At 40.3% G+C, this 17,986-nt stretch overlaps 1 protein-coding gene across 16 annotated transcripts in view; it reads right to left on the bottom strand.

The window, feature by feature from the left end:
- The window catches only part of DCUN1D4 (defective in cullin neddylation 1 domain containing 4), a 40,891-nt gene extending 24,401 nt beyond the window's left edge, over positions 1-16,490 (bottom strand). Inside the window, exons 1-4 of one of the 16 annotated variants that reach the window (XM_054633406.2) lie at positions 16,339-16,490; positions 6,911-6,981; positions 5,928-5,967; positions 80-109 (exon numbers count right to left, since the gene is read on the bottom strand). In XM_054633406.2, the coding sequence (XP_054489381.1) occupies positions 80-109; positions 5,928-5,967; positions 6,911-6,981; positions 16,339-16,363 (166 nt within the window). In that variant the 5' untranslated portion in view covers positions 16,364-16,490. Of the gene's footprint in view, positions 1-79; positions 110-5,927; positions 5,968-6,910; positions 6,982-15,139; positions 15,582-15,793; positions 15,968-16,173; positions 16,319-16,338 lie in introns of those variants that run through there. The other 15 variants (XM_077177544.1, XM_077177545.1, XM_077177542.1 and 12 more) reach the window with 15 other exon arrangements.
- Between the last annotated feature and the right edge of the window lie 1,496 nt (positions 16,491-17,986).

The following is a 17,986-nucleotide window of genomic DNA, read 5'->3' on the forward strand; positions in this document are numbered from 1 at the left end:
CTGCTTTTTGACACCAAGGGAACAGACTGAAATCAGAGGCCCAATTCCCAACAAACACTGACAGCAATCTTTTGCTTACCTATTCTTCGAATCTTTGAAAGGCTCTCTCCTGTTATAGGAGAAACACATGTAAGGAACCTTCGAGCCTCACAGGCTTTGCTACATGTACATTATTTAAACATGCATGGAAATTCTAACCCATAAGAAAGTACATATTTCTCTAGTATTATGTTCATATTTCTCTAGTATTACGTAAGATGTTCGACCCAATTTTTACACCAAGATGAACTAATCTGGTTTCAACTAATAAAGTTTTTGCACTAAGTATGCCTTCTTTGGTCTTATCTTTATATTCATTTCTATCTATTAAGAAGAAAATTCATCTCTCTAGTTCAAGAAATACTCTCCAATTAAAAAAATTCTTCCTATATATTCTTTTTTTTAACCCTAAAACTCCCTCCCCATTATTGTCCTAGGAGAGTATGGCCATACACTGTCTTTTTGAAAGAGAATTAACAGAATTGTAAATTCAAATTACAGTTTAACTAATCATCAAAAAACTTGCAAGTATTATGGTCCATAAACTATTACCACAAAAAAAATCGTAATGGCTGTGTCAGAAGAACATACTTCTAGAAGCACTGTCCAGAACACATTACAAAAGGAAATTAGTGACAATAGTATTTATTTTCTCCTCAACAATATGAGATATACTTGAAACAGGTAAGCCAGAGACCATAAAAAACTCAAGAGTACACCCAAGGCATTTTACAAATTAAACAAACTAAGGAACCTGACCTGCTGAATGTCATTTGTTCCATCTAGTTATGCCTACACATTAATGATACTGAAAAACTCTACTCTCAAAAGTTATTGAATCTGCAATAATTTATCTTTCAGATCAAATTTCTGAAGACTCTGCCAGTAAGTATTTTTTGAAAGCCTACACAGACTAAAAACACCTAAGATGACAGCAGAACTCAACAGATGGCTAGAAAGAGCCAACAGACTTAAGACACACACTGAACTTAATAAATGAAAATGTGATAGTCAACACTTCTTTTTGGTAAATATGCATTTACTTAAGTATAACCTTTAGCTATCTCATTCCTTTGAGAGCAAATAGATTGCTTTTAAGTGCCTTTCTTTTAAAAAAGTAAAAATCCATTAGTGATGGACACAGGCATTGGATGCTGGTAAAATGCAAGAAAAAAATACACATCCCCCTCACCCCCCACAAATTTGTGCAGTTTACTGGTCAGTTGATTGTGAAAAGAAATATGCAAGGCCTCTGTGACAAAAGAAGCAGAGCAAAAGAGAAAAAATAAATAAAAGTAAAATAAAGCAGTTATAGAACAGAGAAATCATTTTGTCAGACCTGCAACCCCATACAAACCAAAGAACTTAACTCAAGAATTCCTGCTTGGACTTTTTGCCTCCTTAAATGATAGGATGTTTTTAAGAAGATTGGTGAACTTGTTTTAAAGGCTTAAACTGATCACAATTCACTACACAACCCAATTTCTCTAATGACTCCTATGAAAAACTTGTATCCTTTTTGGTTTGAATGTATCTAGTTGCAGCTCTCAAAGGCACAGAAAAGGGAAGAAAAGAGACAGCTCAGAAATTGGTAGGTTTAAATGCACACATACACTGCCCTCACACACTGACAGCACACAGACACCAGGTGTACATATTGTAAATGCTTTCCAAGACTTAACATCTTAATAACTGGGGTTTGGAGCAAGTCTACACTAGACTTTAGCTTTTGAATAATCTCTAAACTATTAAAAAACAGTGTAAGGATTTTACTTTCACAGCATTTCTTTTGTTACTAAAATTGGTGTATTAAATTTGAAGGGCAGTTATAATTTCTTTGAAGGGCAGAATATTTCTTTCATTTTCATATAAAGCTAAAAATTATCAAATTAGTTTTTTTTACTTTGAACTCCTGCAATTTCTTAATTTACAATACAGCTCACTAAATAGCAATATTAACCTTTCCTACACAGAGCTTTCTAATTCTAATGTAATTTTAGATCTAGCAGTGTACAACTAATTTCTCTTCCCAAAGGTCTGACCATCTGCAAACAAACATGCAGCTACCTCTGACTACATGTAAATTTGACAGAATTTTACTTACCAAGTGCAGCTTTGCTGATGTGATTATCTTCAAAGTTTCTCACTCCTAGGCCTCAACTCAAGATTGGCAGAACCCTCCTAGTTCTCCTTGGTTTTTTGACACTTGAAACTAGCATTTGCAAGGTAGAGCCTCCAAATGGCTGCTGAATAGACCACCACCAGCCAAAAGCCTGTCAAGTTTAAATGCTGTTTGCCAAACATCCTATTGAATACTTCCAAATTTGCAGGAGACAAAGCTTCCATATGGAAGTATCAATTCAAGAGCTAAAATTCACCCTAGGAAATTTAAAACAATATATAAAATAAAACCCACAAGAGAGGGACAGCCCTAGAATAGCAACAAAACCAGCATAAGAAAAAATAAAAAAAAGTCAATAAAGAAGAACTCTACAAGCTGTGTCCCTACAGAAATTATTTACAGGCATGGCACTTTCACCTTCTCTAGCTGAAGCCTGTGAGGAATCCTGCTCTTCTGATGCTTCAGTAGAAGGATGCTTCAAAGGAAAAATAATTAGAAACTGTGAATGCTGAAGCAATTGGGAAGATACAGCTGATCACTTAATAATGCAACAAAATGACCACAAGCATAGCTAACAATCATCAGACACAAGATGAGAAGCTAAGATACTCATCAAAACATTAAACAACTTGCAATGCTGTTGCAAAAGGAAAAATCATCTTCTCTGTCTTGAATTCCACACTACAGAACTGCTCTGGACTCAAGGGGGGTTTCTTCTCTAATCTAACAAAAGAAATAACCAGCAGAGGCAAAAGCAATTTCTCCCCCTGCAAAGACACATGAGCTGCAATGAAGCCTTCTTTTTGTTGAAGAGGTTACCTCACTGTTTTAAACAAGTCAGGTGACAACAAGAAGCATACTTTTAAAGACTTTTTAGTCTGGATAAGTAAGTCACAATTTAATTACCAAATCATAACCTTAAGCTATTAACAAGCTCCTAGATTTGTAGTTATGACATAAAAACAACTATTATTTCCAATGTAAGTTTTCCAAGTTAATGCATATACATACTAAAAGAAAAAGAAATTGTTTACAGAATCTGAATGCCTGCTGTTCTTACACCTACAACAGGTTGAAAAGGCAAAGCCCATGACACACTTGAAGTCTATCTTATTTTTCAGACAGATATGCATACTGAATTATAGCACATGAGACTGCAATCATTGTAGGGGACCAGAATTTTGAAAGAAGATTCATCTTAGCTCTCAAACCACTGAAGGAATTTTGAAACTGCCACTTCCCTGTAGTCCATTGGTGTTTTAGGGCCTGGTTTCAGACAGGCAATCTGGCTAATACGTAGAAAAGATACAATTTGCTTCTAAGTAATTTAGATGTCCAAGACATTTTTGTTAGCTTACAAAGAACTGCTTTGAAGTAAATGTGATATGCATTTAAAACTTAACACTATTATTAATAAATATTAACCTAAAACTAAGATTTTTTAAAATAGCTTTTAGAAATCCCAATCCAATTTAGATAAGCATACATTAAGTCATCCCAAAAACAAAGTCCACAACCTAATGACAATAACCCAGATAATTATGTCAGAAAATTAACAGCAATCTTTAAGAATAAGGCCTGGGTCAGAAGATTTAGGGTTAAAATAATCTCAGAACTATAAAAAACCTTGACATGGGTTTGGCAACATTAAAACCTTTTGCAACAGTTCTTAATCTGACTTTCAAATGAGTTCTAGACACAGAATCTTAAATTTACAGCACCTGAACAGTTTTATAAATTGTGCAACAAAATTAATAGGTCTTGACAACTTCTTACTGGAAAACAGAAGTTCCACAAGTTTAGGCACATTGAAATCAAACATTTTTCAAAGGTAACTTTATAGATTTATGCCAGTCTCTCCAAGTAAGATGTTTCAGAAGTGTCAAGTCCCATACAGAACAGAAACAGAAGACCTCACTGTACTACATTCATGAGGGCCAAAATAGCTCCTTGCATGTGTATTTGTCCTCATTTGAGTCAAATCGAACACACATTTCAACTGAACATGCCTGGAACTTATGCAAACATTTGGGCTTCATCTCTTCCTACAAGGAGACATAAAACAGGGCAGAAGCATAATAGTGGAAATAATATCTGAAGATGAGGAGGCAACCTGGCATTATCAACCTTTACTTGTGGTTCTCATTTCATATTTGTTTCTGGTTTGAAAGGTTTTACAGCTATTGCAAAAAAACTGCTCCCTTTACTGGGCTTTTGTGTCCCAACTCATTCAACAGGCACATTTACACTTTTGAAACAGCTTAATTCAAACAACAGTGTGCAGGCAATAGGATACTGGCTTTGATGAATAGTTTTGTACTGACAGTGATGGTAATGTGCTCAAGCACCTTCCAATACAGGTAATGAGAGCACCAAGGCTAATTTCTTATACTTTATGACAGAAGTGCTAGGCAAGAAGTAAGACAAATCCCAAATACCTCAAGTACATCAACACATCCTGATTAGTGACAGAAGGGGACTACCTCAATGCTTCACAACAGGTCTTGGTGATCAAGAGTAAACAAAGATTATAGAGCACATTTTCATACAGGAAATCAGTATGTAGCTGTTCAGTTTAGAGCACCTGGGACACATAGGAGAAAATTCCAAGTCTCCATCACAAGATGGGAGGACATCAGATCTGAATTATGGACATTAAAATCTCTGTCTTCAACTATTGGTCACAACCTCTTCTTCAGAGGCTTTTCATATACATAATGAGCTAATTTCAAGTATCAAATCACTAACCACACTGAAGGAAAGTATTTCAGAGAAGCCTTTTGTGGCTAGGGCAAGAGTTCAAGCATGAAACAAAGTGACCTGCTGCTGTACAGAGGAGGGTGCATAATCCCTAAGTGAGCTCTGTCCAATCCCAAGCAATGCAGTCCTGTGCATCTCTTCTCATTGCTCTAGGCTAAGAGTGTGCTAGATTTGTAAGTGTGTGCCACAAATCTCCAGGAGCTGACAGCTCTCTCCACTTTGCTAAATGCTCAAGGTAACATCAGCAAATATAGCCATCACCTCAGGACAGTGAAAAAGCTTTGAGTCAGATGGTAAAACTGACATGGTCAGTTTTAAAGAATAGTCTGCTGAGTGAGTGATCAGGGCTTGAAGGCAGTGCAAGAGGTAAGAACCCTTGCAAAACATCAAGTCACAAAGCTCAAATGCTGACAAATCAAGAATGACAGGAAGCTGGTACCAGGCACCTGAGAAGAAGGTCTCAAAAAATGGTGACACTTCATGGAACAAAACACAGATATGAACTCAAAAATAGAGAGTACTCAGACACTGACTGAAAAGCTGCACAAGAAACAGAAATAACCTGCATCAGAACGAGTCAAGAAAAAAGCTGGTTGTTTGGAGCACAGCATTTAAACTCAGTCACAGGTATCACAACAGCCAGATGAGGTTTTGCTTCTGCTCTGTTCTCACTAATGCTCTTTCAAGACTCAAAACACTGTAAGAACATGGATATTCTGTGGCCCATCAGGCTGAGTCCCAGGAGTGAGAGAAATTTTTTATTAAGTCTTCTAAACTAAGAGACAGTAAAATTACAGATACTGCTGATACCTGTTCAGGTCCTTCATAATTCGGTAAATTAAAAGCACAAACACCTATTTTGAAAAAAACTAAGAAACCCAGGCACTTGTTTCCTAAAACTCCTTTAGCCTTCTAAAACATCATTTTCAGTTATGCTAGAGAGACTTGCTTAATAAAGCGTGTTTAAACTGTTTCCATCTATTTTGACTCCATCCCTATTAAATACCTGTCTGGTGATCGTCTTGACCAACGTCCTCTGTCAGATTCTGCAAGAAACAGGAATGACACAGTTAAACAAGACCGTGATCTTCATTCTTCTGTACTATTTTAAACTTTTACTTGATAGTAATATTCATCCTAATCACTTAAGGATCATCTGCCTAAGATTGTAGACTTGGTGTTTTCAGCTCATATTTACCTAAAAAGTTACATTTGCACATTTATCTAAAAAGTTCAAGTAAATTGAATTTGATAAATATTCTTGAGGTTTTTTCAATCAAAAACATATCAAATTATTTCAAGAGTGGAAATAATTACCCATCAGGTGGGGAATTGGCATTATTTTACTGAATAATTCCTCCAATAAATGCAGCATTAGAAAGACTGAATTTACCACTTAGCACAGAATTGACTTTGCTTAAGGATAAACATACATATCTGTTCTAAAGCAAACTGATTAAAAACCATCTGAAACCTTGGAAAAGAATTTACCCCCTTCTTCAGGCAGGGTCTTTTCCACTAAATTTACAGTGTACACATAGAAGCCGTATCACCATTTCCAGCTATGGTTGCAATAAAACAAATGTAAATACACAGCACATAAGCAGGAAGAGTCTTCACAAAAACCTTGTTTCATTTTTTGCATGGGTGTAAAAGGACAGCTTGCTCATTCAATATGTTTTCCAGAAGAACTGCAAGAAACTGGGTAACTATGATGATTACCATCACTTAATGTATCCAAGAAAGCTTCTTGTATGAGGCAACATCTAAATCCAATGTTCAAAGTTCAAACTCCACTCTGACCTCTGGAGTATAATCTTTCACCTTTTACTAATACTGCTTATCTCTTCACCAATTCAAACCCAACAGCCTTTCATACAACAAGGCAGTTATAATTTTTACAAGTGTAATCACTTAATGATTTCAATCATGAAATATTCTGGACCAAAGCCCTAGCTATTCTGCTAAGAGAAAATGGCAAGTCATTACCAGCCTATTGAGGGTGTGGTAAATCTTGTGAATATTTGCCAGTGTTGATAGATGAGAATTCAGTTGAAAATCTAGAGGGGAGAAAAAAAAAGGGTTTTAAATTTCTGATTTCCAAATGCAGCAGTCATGATCTTCCCACATTCTGGCTATTTAATAAAATCATCACAGAACTATAAACTAAAAGTAATCACAACTTTTTCAGCACTGACATTTTCAACCTTTGAGTAGAACAACTGAAATCTGCAAAAATATATTCTATGCATGTATATTTCTTAAGACATGGATGACCCTCAGCAGAACACAAGTATAGCTAACTATAGCTGAATAAAAAAAAATAAATTACAACTTTTTTTTCCCCCTGATGTTGGGAATCATTATAACTTCCATGTTACCCAGTCCTTCTGTTTCGTCTATTCCAAAACCAAGTTAAGTACCATGTAGCATTCTAAAATCATCAATAAAAATCCTAGTTCTTAAAAAAATCTGATTTTATTAATATACATGTACTTGCCTTTATGCTAATTTCCTTGCAAAAAATAAGTGACTAGAATACACTTGCACAGTTGAAACATGGCTTTTTAATAACAAACCAAAGGTTACAATACAGCAGTTGTTAAGACAAGAGACAAAAAACTGATAATGAAATATTCTGACACTTCTTGGAAGAAGCCATAGCATAGATGTTAATTTTGCTTCCACACTCCAAATATAAAACACTTGAGTTTGCTTCAGTTGCTAAAGAGTGAGAAACTAATTTTTCTCTATTCTTTTGAATTCCCTATTTTTGCTAGGAATGTGGCTAGAACAAAACTGGAATGTAAGTAATTCACAAAAAAACAGCTGAGATCCAGCTAGACAGCAGGCAAACCAAAAAGAATCTCAGAAGCTGAACACAAACCAGCCGAGAGGGCTTAAAGACAGCCAACTACTACAGAGTATCTCCATTTAAACTAAAAATAAATTAGCTACCCCACTAGAACTCATGTGCCAAAACACTCTAGAGAAATGTACTGTATGATAAGCAAAGTATCCCAAGCAAACTTCTTGTATATGTGAAAAGCTTCTGTATGTGCCTAGCGTCACTACCCAGCTAATGCACTAAAGCATTTCTAATACGAGACATTTAATTTGGCTTTGCCCAGCAGCTGATGCAAGATGCAAGTAAGGTCAAAAAAATAATTCCCTTATTTCCATCCAGAGCATTTCAAAGGAAGGCTCTCAAGATACACTTAAGATGACCCAGATAAACAAGAGACATCATTAAACATCCAACTGCCAAGTCAGTGAAGCACACAGCTATGAAGTTAACAAGTGGAACTGAAAAACTGCCTGCTCTAAGTGTACTTGTTACACACATCCCTGTGGAATTCTCTTATCACAGTGAATTTAAAAAAAATAAAAAGATACTTTTAGAAATGATTAATTTCATTTATTATGTTAGCCAGAGTATCATTTAATTAACTGCTACCTATTTCTTAACGTGTTGTCCCCAGTTCACCACAGCAATACAATTGCTCTAAGTCAGAAGCATCAGAGATGGAATTTCCAACTTCAGCTAACCTTATATATACAAAGTCAAAGACAATCTAGATCTTCTTACCAAGCTACAATAGGAAGCTCTTGAACCCTGAACAGAGTGCTAGAGTTCTTCCTGCATTAAGAGTTCAATAAAGTTCCATTTTTGCTAGTCAAACAATACTAAGCAGAACCATTCTGCAAGAAAAAAATAATCCTGAGTTTCTTGGTCAATCCTCAATTCAATATAAAGCAATGAGAAAAAAAAACAGAGGGAGAGGGGGGCAAACAGGGACGAGGACTACAGGGAACATGAAAGCCATTCTGAGGAGAGCAGGATGAAAAGATAAGATTTGATTTGTTAACAGGCAGATCAGATTAAACTTTCTGGAATATGAATTTTACAGTTTCCCTTGCTGCTTAGCCTAAAATCTACAAAGAACATGAGTGGTTAGAGAAACCAGTTATATCTGGAGGAAGAAGCTGAGAACACTAAGCAAATATTTATTTATTCTTATCTAATATTAACTTCAGATAGCACTCTTAAAATGGTTGAAAAAGTGCTCTAACATTAGGATTATATATATATAGGTATCACCTTTGAAACAAAACATTCCTAGGCACTTTAAAACACACAGTTCATGCCAGTATGTTTTACATGTCCGCTGGAAATATCTGTACAATTTTAAGCTGCTGCTTCAGAAATAAGATCCATAACTATGATGGACTTAGCAGGGTTATACCAACATATTTTCCAGTTCTAATACAAGAGATATCACACCATCTACCATTTGAATATGGAGGACCGGAGTCCAAAGTTTTTTTTTCCTCTCATGGGGGAAGCTTGCACAGTGTAGGGATATTACCTAAAACTGAAAACAGGTTTCTTTTACAGTTATAAAAGCAAATACAAGGAGCACCTGTTAAGTCAGGGAAGGTAAATTATGGTCTGAGAAATTAGCAAAAATAGCACCGATCAACAGTGGTCAAGATGGCAAGCAACTGGACAGCAGTTGCAAATGTATTCTTTAGGGACACACTCTCTCCCCTCCACTTCCCAAACTTTCCACATATGCTTATGCAACCTCCAAAATTGTGCCTGCTGATCCCCTTCTTGGTCAGCCCACTACACTTGGAATCTAATCCACAGAATAAATAAACAAACCCTGCCATCCCAGTGCTCTGAATCAGATCACCAAGGAGCTGCAACACAAGCTGTTAGAGGAAGAAACAGGAAAGGTCTTCTGAAGTGGGAGCACAACAGCAGCAATGTGTTTCATTAATCCACCTGTCCCTCCCAGTGCCAGCACGAGAGGAGCAACACATCAAGGAAGCTGCACGCTCCACAGCTGGTTGGATGAGCCTGACACAAATAATGCCACCATGTGTGAAGCTATTTTTCACCTAATGACAAGAGTTTCAAAGCACATGAATTGGTCTGAATTCTTTTATTTTCCTACAGAAACTGCATCCAGCTCTGGGGTCCTCAGCACAGGAAAGACATGGACCTGCTGGAGAAAGGTCACAACTGGAGGAACACCTAACCCATGAAGAAAGGCTGAGAGCTAGGCTTGTTCAGTGGGGAGAACAGAAGACTCCAGGGAGATCTCATAGCACTTTAAGTGCACTTACAGTACTTTAAGGGGACTTTCAAGAAATGGAGAGGGACTTTCCAGAAGAGCACGTAGTGACAGGACAAGGAGGAATGCCTGCAAAATGACAGTGGGTTTAGATTAGATATTAGCAAGAAATTCTTTACTGTGAGGGTGGTGGGACAGTAGCACAGGCTGTCCAAAGAAGCTGTGGATGCCCCAAGCCTGAAGTGTGAGGCTGGATGGGGCTCTGAGCAACCTGGTCCTGGTAGAAGGTACAGGTGCCCATGGCAGGGGCATTGGAACTAGGTTATCTTTCAGGTCCCCTCCAATTCCAGCCATTCTAAGATTCTGACAGAACACACAGTTCATTGACCTCAAAGCAGAAAAAGGAAATCTGCTTGCTTTGTAAATAGTGGAAGATGATATGTGGAAAGTTTGCTATGGCTTTAAGGGGTATATGTCAAACAAGCATATGTATTCTGTTGATTAAATTAGTTTTCATGCAAAAGGTAGCTGATCTTCAGTGAAGTCTGAAGCAATGAAAATTCCAGATGACATTAAATACTTTGCAGTAATTCAGAATGCAATGGCTAAAAAAAAAAATCTGAGTAAAATAATTGCAAATCCAGAACCCAGAAAGGAAAGAAATGACAGAGACAACCTAGTTTAATGGAATTTAAACATTGTCTACAGTCTGTGATTAACACAATGTTAAGAGTTAAAGGCTGGGTTAGTCGATTATATACAATTCAAAATTAAAAAGAAAATAGTTCAAAAATAATTTTTAGAATATTATAGGTTAAGGTTTAAACTACAGACCTGAGAATTACAGAGAGGTAAAAGAAACAAAAGCTATCTGGGCTTGCTTCCATAACAAACTAGAGAAAAAACATTCTACACCCTCTCATTAATGCACACATGAAATACAATACAGAAAACCAAAAAACTCAATGTATCTTAAGTATAAGCAAAGTATACAGGTAAACAAGACTCGGATACTCTACTATCCTATCTGAAATGAAAAAAATTTAGAGATCAAATCCCAATTTTTTTTTTATCAGAAGGAGCAATGTGTTGCCAAACTAACTAAATGAACATCTGAAAACCAAGGGGAAAAAAAAAAGTACCTGCTGTGGAAATTTAAAGCTTGGACAAAACACAGCTACAAGGTGCAGTAAAATCTATTAAAAACCTAGTAAGAAATTAACAATAGTAGTAAACTAGATCAGCTGACTCCAAGTTTCTTTTAAAAGCTGCTATTTTTTCTAAGCAAATAGAAAATCTATACAAAATCTCACTTTAACAGCAGGTCTAAAATAGTTATCCCAAATTAATATGCCATATATACAATATTAAAATTTAAATATAGAAGTAGCAGTAGTAATAACATAGTAGTAATTCTTATTACTGCTAAAATACAGCTGTAAACTTCTCAGAAAAAAAAAAATTAACAGAAAACATATCAGGCAAACTCATATCTAAAAATTAAAATAGCATGCTTAGGCTTTTATTCAATTGTTTTCCTTGCTTTCAAGTAACAGAGATAAAAAAAAAACTTGTAGTAGCACTGGCAATAATAGTTCAAAGTTCTGTTGTCTGAGTTAGCTTTAAATAAACTTTTACCCAAAAAAGAATCATTTAATCTTCTACAAAATATACTATTTTATAGTCTGTAATCTACTTATGGAATTATCCTAACAGCAATACCATTTATATTGATTAATGATGAATTGATTAATGATCAGATCTGAAACCTACATTTGCTGAAAGCCCTCAACGTTCATGTCCAGGAAGCAAAATTTTTGCATTCATTACTAATTACAGAAGGCAAAAGAAAAATGTACATCAGTCTTATTTACACAAAAACTTAACAACACACCTGAAGACTGAGAATCCCAAACTGCAGTACACAGCAGATAGGAGCTGACTCTGCATTCCTGTCAAAGACAGGATTAAAAATCTATTTCCAGTGTGTCTGTAGCTGTATCCCTGCAGGCAGTGACACCCTATACCAGGGCCACCCTGCAGGAGAATCCTTTCTCCCAGTCCATCATGGGACAACAAGCCTTGGGTCAAGGGAGGCAGAGAACAGGCATGAAAAGCAGGGTCTCCCTTGATTTGGTGTGGTCAAATAAAGAGCATGATTCAGAAAGTATGGAAAACAGAAGTGAATTCCAGCTTGGAAAGCAAGGACAGGCATTTAGATGGGATGATCCAAGCTATCTTGAGGAGCATCAGGACCTAGCCATTAAAGCTGAAGACAGGATACTGCAGAATGTTTCTCCTGCCTGCCTGCACCCAGAACTGCACCAAGCTCAGAGCTACTGCTGACACCAGCAGTATCCAAAACCCACAGTTGCAAATTTGTGTAAATTTTGCAAACACAACAGCCTAAAATGTTCTGAAGCAAAACACAGTCTGACTTAAGCCAGTAAATAAAAAACCCTACAGAAAACCCAAACCCAAGGAAAAAAATACTGTAGGAGTTACTAAACGTACTCTAAAATAATTTAAAAGTAAACATTCACATTCAACTCTTAACATTTGGTATTACCACTCAGAATGACTACCTCAACAAAATATTTTAAGATCACTGCATGCTACATGGATAGGAAAAAGCATAACTCTTTTTTGCCCCCATAGGAACAAATCTTTATTCTACCTAGGTGTTTTTGGAGTATCCTAATCTGAAGGCTTGTTTACAAAAAGATCTACAGCAGTTTAAAGTTACTTGAGAATTTTAGAGCAATTTAAGCAGTGCAAAATTTGTATAACTGCTACTTTAGTTTGAATACGTTTCCATTGACCTTAAATTGAACAAGTAAGAGCTAGGCTAATTCTCCTATACTAAAATACAGGATAAAATACTCTGCACAACTGGCTCATGGCCGGATTTGGGTTTGCTTGGGGGGAGGTGATTTTGGTTGGGTGTTTTGTGCTATGTAGCAAAGACCTAACACTAAGTGGGTTTCTGGTGCAAAACATCTGCTTCCATTGATGGCAAGTGTTCATCCAGTCTAACACTTATTCTACCATCAGATTAATTCAAACAAGTGTCAGTGAGCTAGTTTTGCATCACTGGCTGCCATGACCTGAGAGCTGTTTGCAAGCATTACTCTTGACTTCATGCCAGGTGTCACCTGGCACTCTACAAAGGACATAAAGCTAATATAAACTTTGTATCTTGTGCTCTAGCTAATTCAGCAGAAATGCAACCCTGTCAAGCACCTGCTACAGGGTATCCAGCACCGTGCACATCTGGAATGTGGCTCAGGATGGAGCTGCAACAGCCTGGAAACAGCTATGCCAGTCAAAGGCATCACTGTCCCAGCTGCTTGCTTCTTCCTCCCTGCCAAAATTTACTGACCCCACAGCCCTGCTAGCAGCACAGGCCATGGCCACATTCCCTAACCCACTTCAGGCAAGAAATCAACCTGTCAGTCAGACAACTTAAGTAAGTGGCAAGAGCTAACCCAGGTACATTTGACTGAGTGGATTAGAGAGTGCTCCTACAAACCACTTTATTAACAGAGCAAGGGAAGCAGTCCTCTTTAGCTAATGAGCAGTAATGAGCAGCTGAGCAGACCCAGTGCCACAGTCTATGCAGCGACACATCTGCATCAAGTGTGCCATACCAGTCAGTTCCTCAGCACAAGCTAAAGCCTTGCAGCTCTAACTCTATATAAATATATATAACCATCTACATACACACAATTTTATATGTATATACACACGCCCCCCACTGAATGAACTGGTAGTTGTTTCCATCTCTTTATGAGCCAAAAGTAAAAACTGTTTAACATCAGACCATGATTGTAAATAAAACAATTTAATTGGAGAGTACAACAAAAATGCTGGCACATATAAATTAAGGGTTCTGCTTCAAGCCCCTGTTAAGTAGTCTTACTTCTTGTAGAAGAAATAACCACACTATTAAATGCTCTAATATTTAGGCTGGATACAAGAGATGAACACTTTCAAAGGATGTACTGTACTTCCTAATGCTATGCTTTTTGGCAAGCACAAGACAGACAAATTAAGCGAGTTATCTTCTTCTGCTTGAAGACACAAACAAAACTAGGAACTAATGCTTTGAAAAAGCCCAAAGTCTTTGCTTTCAGTACCTGCAAAGAAAGTGTGGGAGGAGGGGAATTAAAGAAAACACAGGATGAATAATTCACTAAGAGCACATAAAGTACTCAGACAAAAATAAATTTAAATGAAGTGCTGCAATTACACAAATAAGAGCTCACCCTGATACAACAGAATGAAGAGAAGCAGTAAAACAAAACTTTACCTGCCTAATTCAACCTTTTACATGGTCTTATACAGAGAAGGCTTTTCCAATTATAGCTACAGGAGCTACAAGAAACTTTTAAGCAAGCATCTTCAATAGATAAAAGCAAAGTTGATTTCCTCATACAAAGGTGTGTATTCAGAAACTAAAACTCAGACTGAGCAAAAACATATTAATGGAGTTTATAGCATAAGAACAGAAAAGGATCTAAGAAGGATCAAAAAGGTGGCTCAAAATAAACCTTCAGTCAAGAGACTACCATAAGCCAGGTTCTGTATGTGCAAAACTATGCTATGAACACTTCTTGCTTCAAGAAGAAGTGCTCATTTAGATCATCAAAAAAAACCCAACCACTATGAAGCTACAGATAATAAAATTAGTTAATTTAGGAAAAAATATCTATTTAAAATAACACATATGCAATTAAAAACAAAAATTGAGGCACAAGATTCAATAACTCCAGAGCACATTGTTAATGAAAAGCCAGTAACAGCTGAAGGCTGAGGAAGACTACTCTTACTGGTTTTTTGAAGACAAGTTAAAATTTAAAAAAATTAAAAATCACTGTGTCGCCAAATCATCCTACATGAGGGAGCCCTGGAATATTTGTAACTTCAACTTACACGTGTATATAATGAGGACCTGCATTTTTTTTGACAGGACATATGACAAAAGACACTGAACAGAAGGCATTTTCTAGAATAATTATCCTTCTATTTCTGAGGCAATCATTCCTGCTTTAATGGCAGCCTTCACCACCAACACATAATGACCCCTAAATACAAAGGTAAAATAAACCAGAACCACTAAAAATGATATAACCTTACGATTTAGAGCCTTTACCAGGCTGCCCCTGTACGAGATCTCATTCTGAGCGACACAGGAGGATTCAAGAAAATCCAGGCATTATGCAGCATTTCTTTCCCGCACTGCTTTCCGGACTTTGTCCAGAAGTCGGACTATCATTCACTAACGCACGATCAAAGCTTCAATTTTCATTATCTTTCCCACAAACAAGTTCTACAGTAATAAAGCATCTCAGAGCTGCAAATCCTTTCGCAGTGAGAACACGTTCCTGGGAGGTTTCAGAGGGACGCCGCTGAGCAGGACAGCTTTGTGCTCGGGACGACCGCCAGGTCTCTGCAGCGGACGGTGCCTATCCCTGAACCCCGGCCACCCCACGGCCACGCCGATGCGTGACCCCCTGCACCGTGCAACCCGCCTACAGCAGGCGGTCCCTGCTGCTCGGAACGCGCAGCCAGAAACTCGATTGCGGAGACAAAGCCCTCGCTCCGCTCCTCCAGAACAGGCGGCGCGATGCCCCCGCGCTGCCCAGGGCGGGCGGGGACGGCCCGGCCGGCCGGGGGTCCGCGGGGCGGGGGCAGCGCGGCGCCGCAGGGCCCGCTGGGAGTTGTAGTCCGCCAGACCGCTTCCCGCCACCCCCGTTGCGTCGGGCCGCCGCCGCAGGGACTTCACCTCCCACCATGCGCCGCGGCTCCAGTCCCCCGCACAAGCAGCCCGGTTCTCCCGCACCGGCCCGGCGGAACCCGCTGAATTCACCCCCGTCCGTCTTCCCTTACACACGCAACTCCGCGGCCCGCGCTCCCCTCGGCAATCCCGGCTCTCTCACAGCCGGCCACGAGGGCCGGCCGCAGCCTCACCCGCTCACCAGCTGGGATGGGCAAACTGCGTCACACCCTCTGAGCGCCCCCGGCCCTCTCCGGTGCTGCTGTCCCCGCCCGCTCCCGCCCCCGCCCCCCGAGGGAGCGCGCTGAGGGCCGCGGGGCTCCCTCTGACCCGTGGAGGCCCCACCGCCAGGCACGCACACACCGCCCCGCTCCGCGGCGGTCCCGCACCCGCGGGCCTGCACCCTTCCCCGGCATCGGGAGTCCCGGTGGCGCGCTCGGCCAAGCCTCACGGCTCAGGGGCAAGAGAAGCCGCCTCCAGCCGCGCGGTTCTTTCGGTCGGACAGCGGGGCGAGGGGCGGGCCCGGGCCCAGGCCCGGCCGCGGCGCTACTCACTGACAGCGGCGGCATCCGAGTGCATTTTCGTGCAGCGCTGCACACGCTGCCGGCCCGGCCCGGCTCCTGCCCTGCTCCCAATCCAGAGCCTGGGCACGGACACCCCCGCCCCGCCCACCGCCCGCGCCCATTGGCCCGCGCTGCCGGGGGACGCGGCAATTCTCGCCCTCTTACTGGGTGAGGTTGCTGCCACTCTTCTCCCGCCTGCCCCGCACCTCCGCCCCGGTCTCCCATTGGGCAGAAGGCCGAGCCGGCCACGCCTCTCTCTACTCTGACTGGGCTCTGGCGCTGCCAGTTTTTCCCGGCCTTTAAAGCGCGTGCAAAGAGCACCACTTTGTGTCACCCGCGGCGCTGATTGGCTATGGGGACCAATGGCCGCGCCCATCCACTGATGCTATTGGCTGAGCTAGAGAAGAGGGCGTGGCCTGTGAGGCTGCCCCGTCCTCCAGGGCCGCGGGCGGTGGAGGGTCTGGGGCGGGGGGGCCGGACTGCGGCACTTCCCCTCTGCTCAGTGATCCCCGCGCGGTGCGGCCAAATCACCGGCTAGCCTGGAACGATTTCCTTATTTCTTCCATCCCCCTCTTCCAAGGGAGAAAAATGGCAAGCTGCCAACGCCAGTCGAACGCACACAAGTGTCAGGTCAATGTTACAGCAGCGGCAGGATGGGCTGTGGGCATACCTGGGGCCACCAGGGGTGCTCCGTGCGGGACGATGGTATTGTTCTCCATCCTGGAAATGTACTGCATGGAGCTTCCCTCCCTCCTTTCCGTGCCCTTGCAGGACGAGGGCGCCATCCCCGAGCCCGGGTGGAAGGCTCCCTCTCGGTCATTGCTGCTCGGCCTGCGAGCGCAGCATCCCGGGGCGGTCCGGGGTAAATCCGGCCCCAGCACCTCCCGCCGCTGAAACACTGATGCTAGAGACTGCTAGAGCAGCGTCTGTGCTCAGTGCAGGATTAGAAAGAACTGAGTAATGAAAAACCCCTTCCGCTAAAAGGTTAAGTTAAAAGAAAGTCAAGGACTACGAAACTGAAGTAGTGCCAGATTTAAGGTAATTGTCCCTCTGGAGTAATGCACTAACATACAGTCCTGAATTAACTGATCACAAGCCTGTTTGTGTTTCTTTGGGGTTTTTTGTAAGCTTTGCCTTACTCAGTGAGTCAAAATGTGCAAGTGCAGATGATTTTATTTTTCTTGTTTTCTACTGCCTGTTTTACAGAGAAGAGGGTGGAGTCCACCCAATAAAATGAATCCACTTTTCAAAAGTCATGTACTAAAACCCATGTCAGACCAATGAAAGCTCACATTATTTGAAATTCTCACTTACTCACTAACTTGTTGAAATTATTTCTATAGAACTTCCTGCCTGTGTCTCAGGATATTTTCCTATTTTCACCATCTTTTCTTGAGCTCAGTCGGTTGATGTTAATAACACTAAGGTTGGAGTTCAGTCCCCATATGAAACATTTACTTGAGACCTGGACTCTGTGATCCTTGTAAGTCCCTTCCAATTCACAATATTCTGTGAAACCTCTGCAAAAAAATATAATTATAAAGCAATGCAAGCTATGTTTCACTTCTTTGGTAGCTCTATAACATGCCACATGCCAGACATTCATATTAGTATGTGTCAGCCCAAGTTCTTATACCCA

Source organism: Agelaius phoeniceus, chromosome 4 (assembly GCF_051311805.1).
Source record: "Agelaius phoeniceus isolate bAgePho1 chromosome 4, bAgePho1.hap1, whole genome shotgun sequence".
NCBI lineage: Eukaryota > Metazoa > Chordata > Aves > Passeriformes > Icteridae > Agelaius > Agelaius phoeniceus.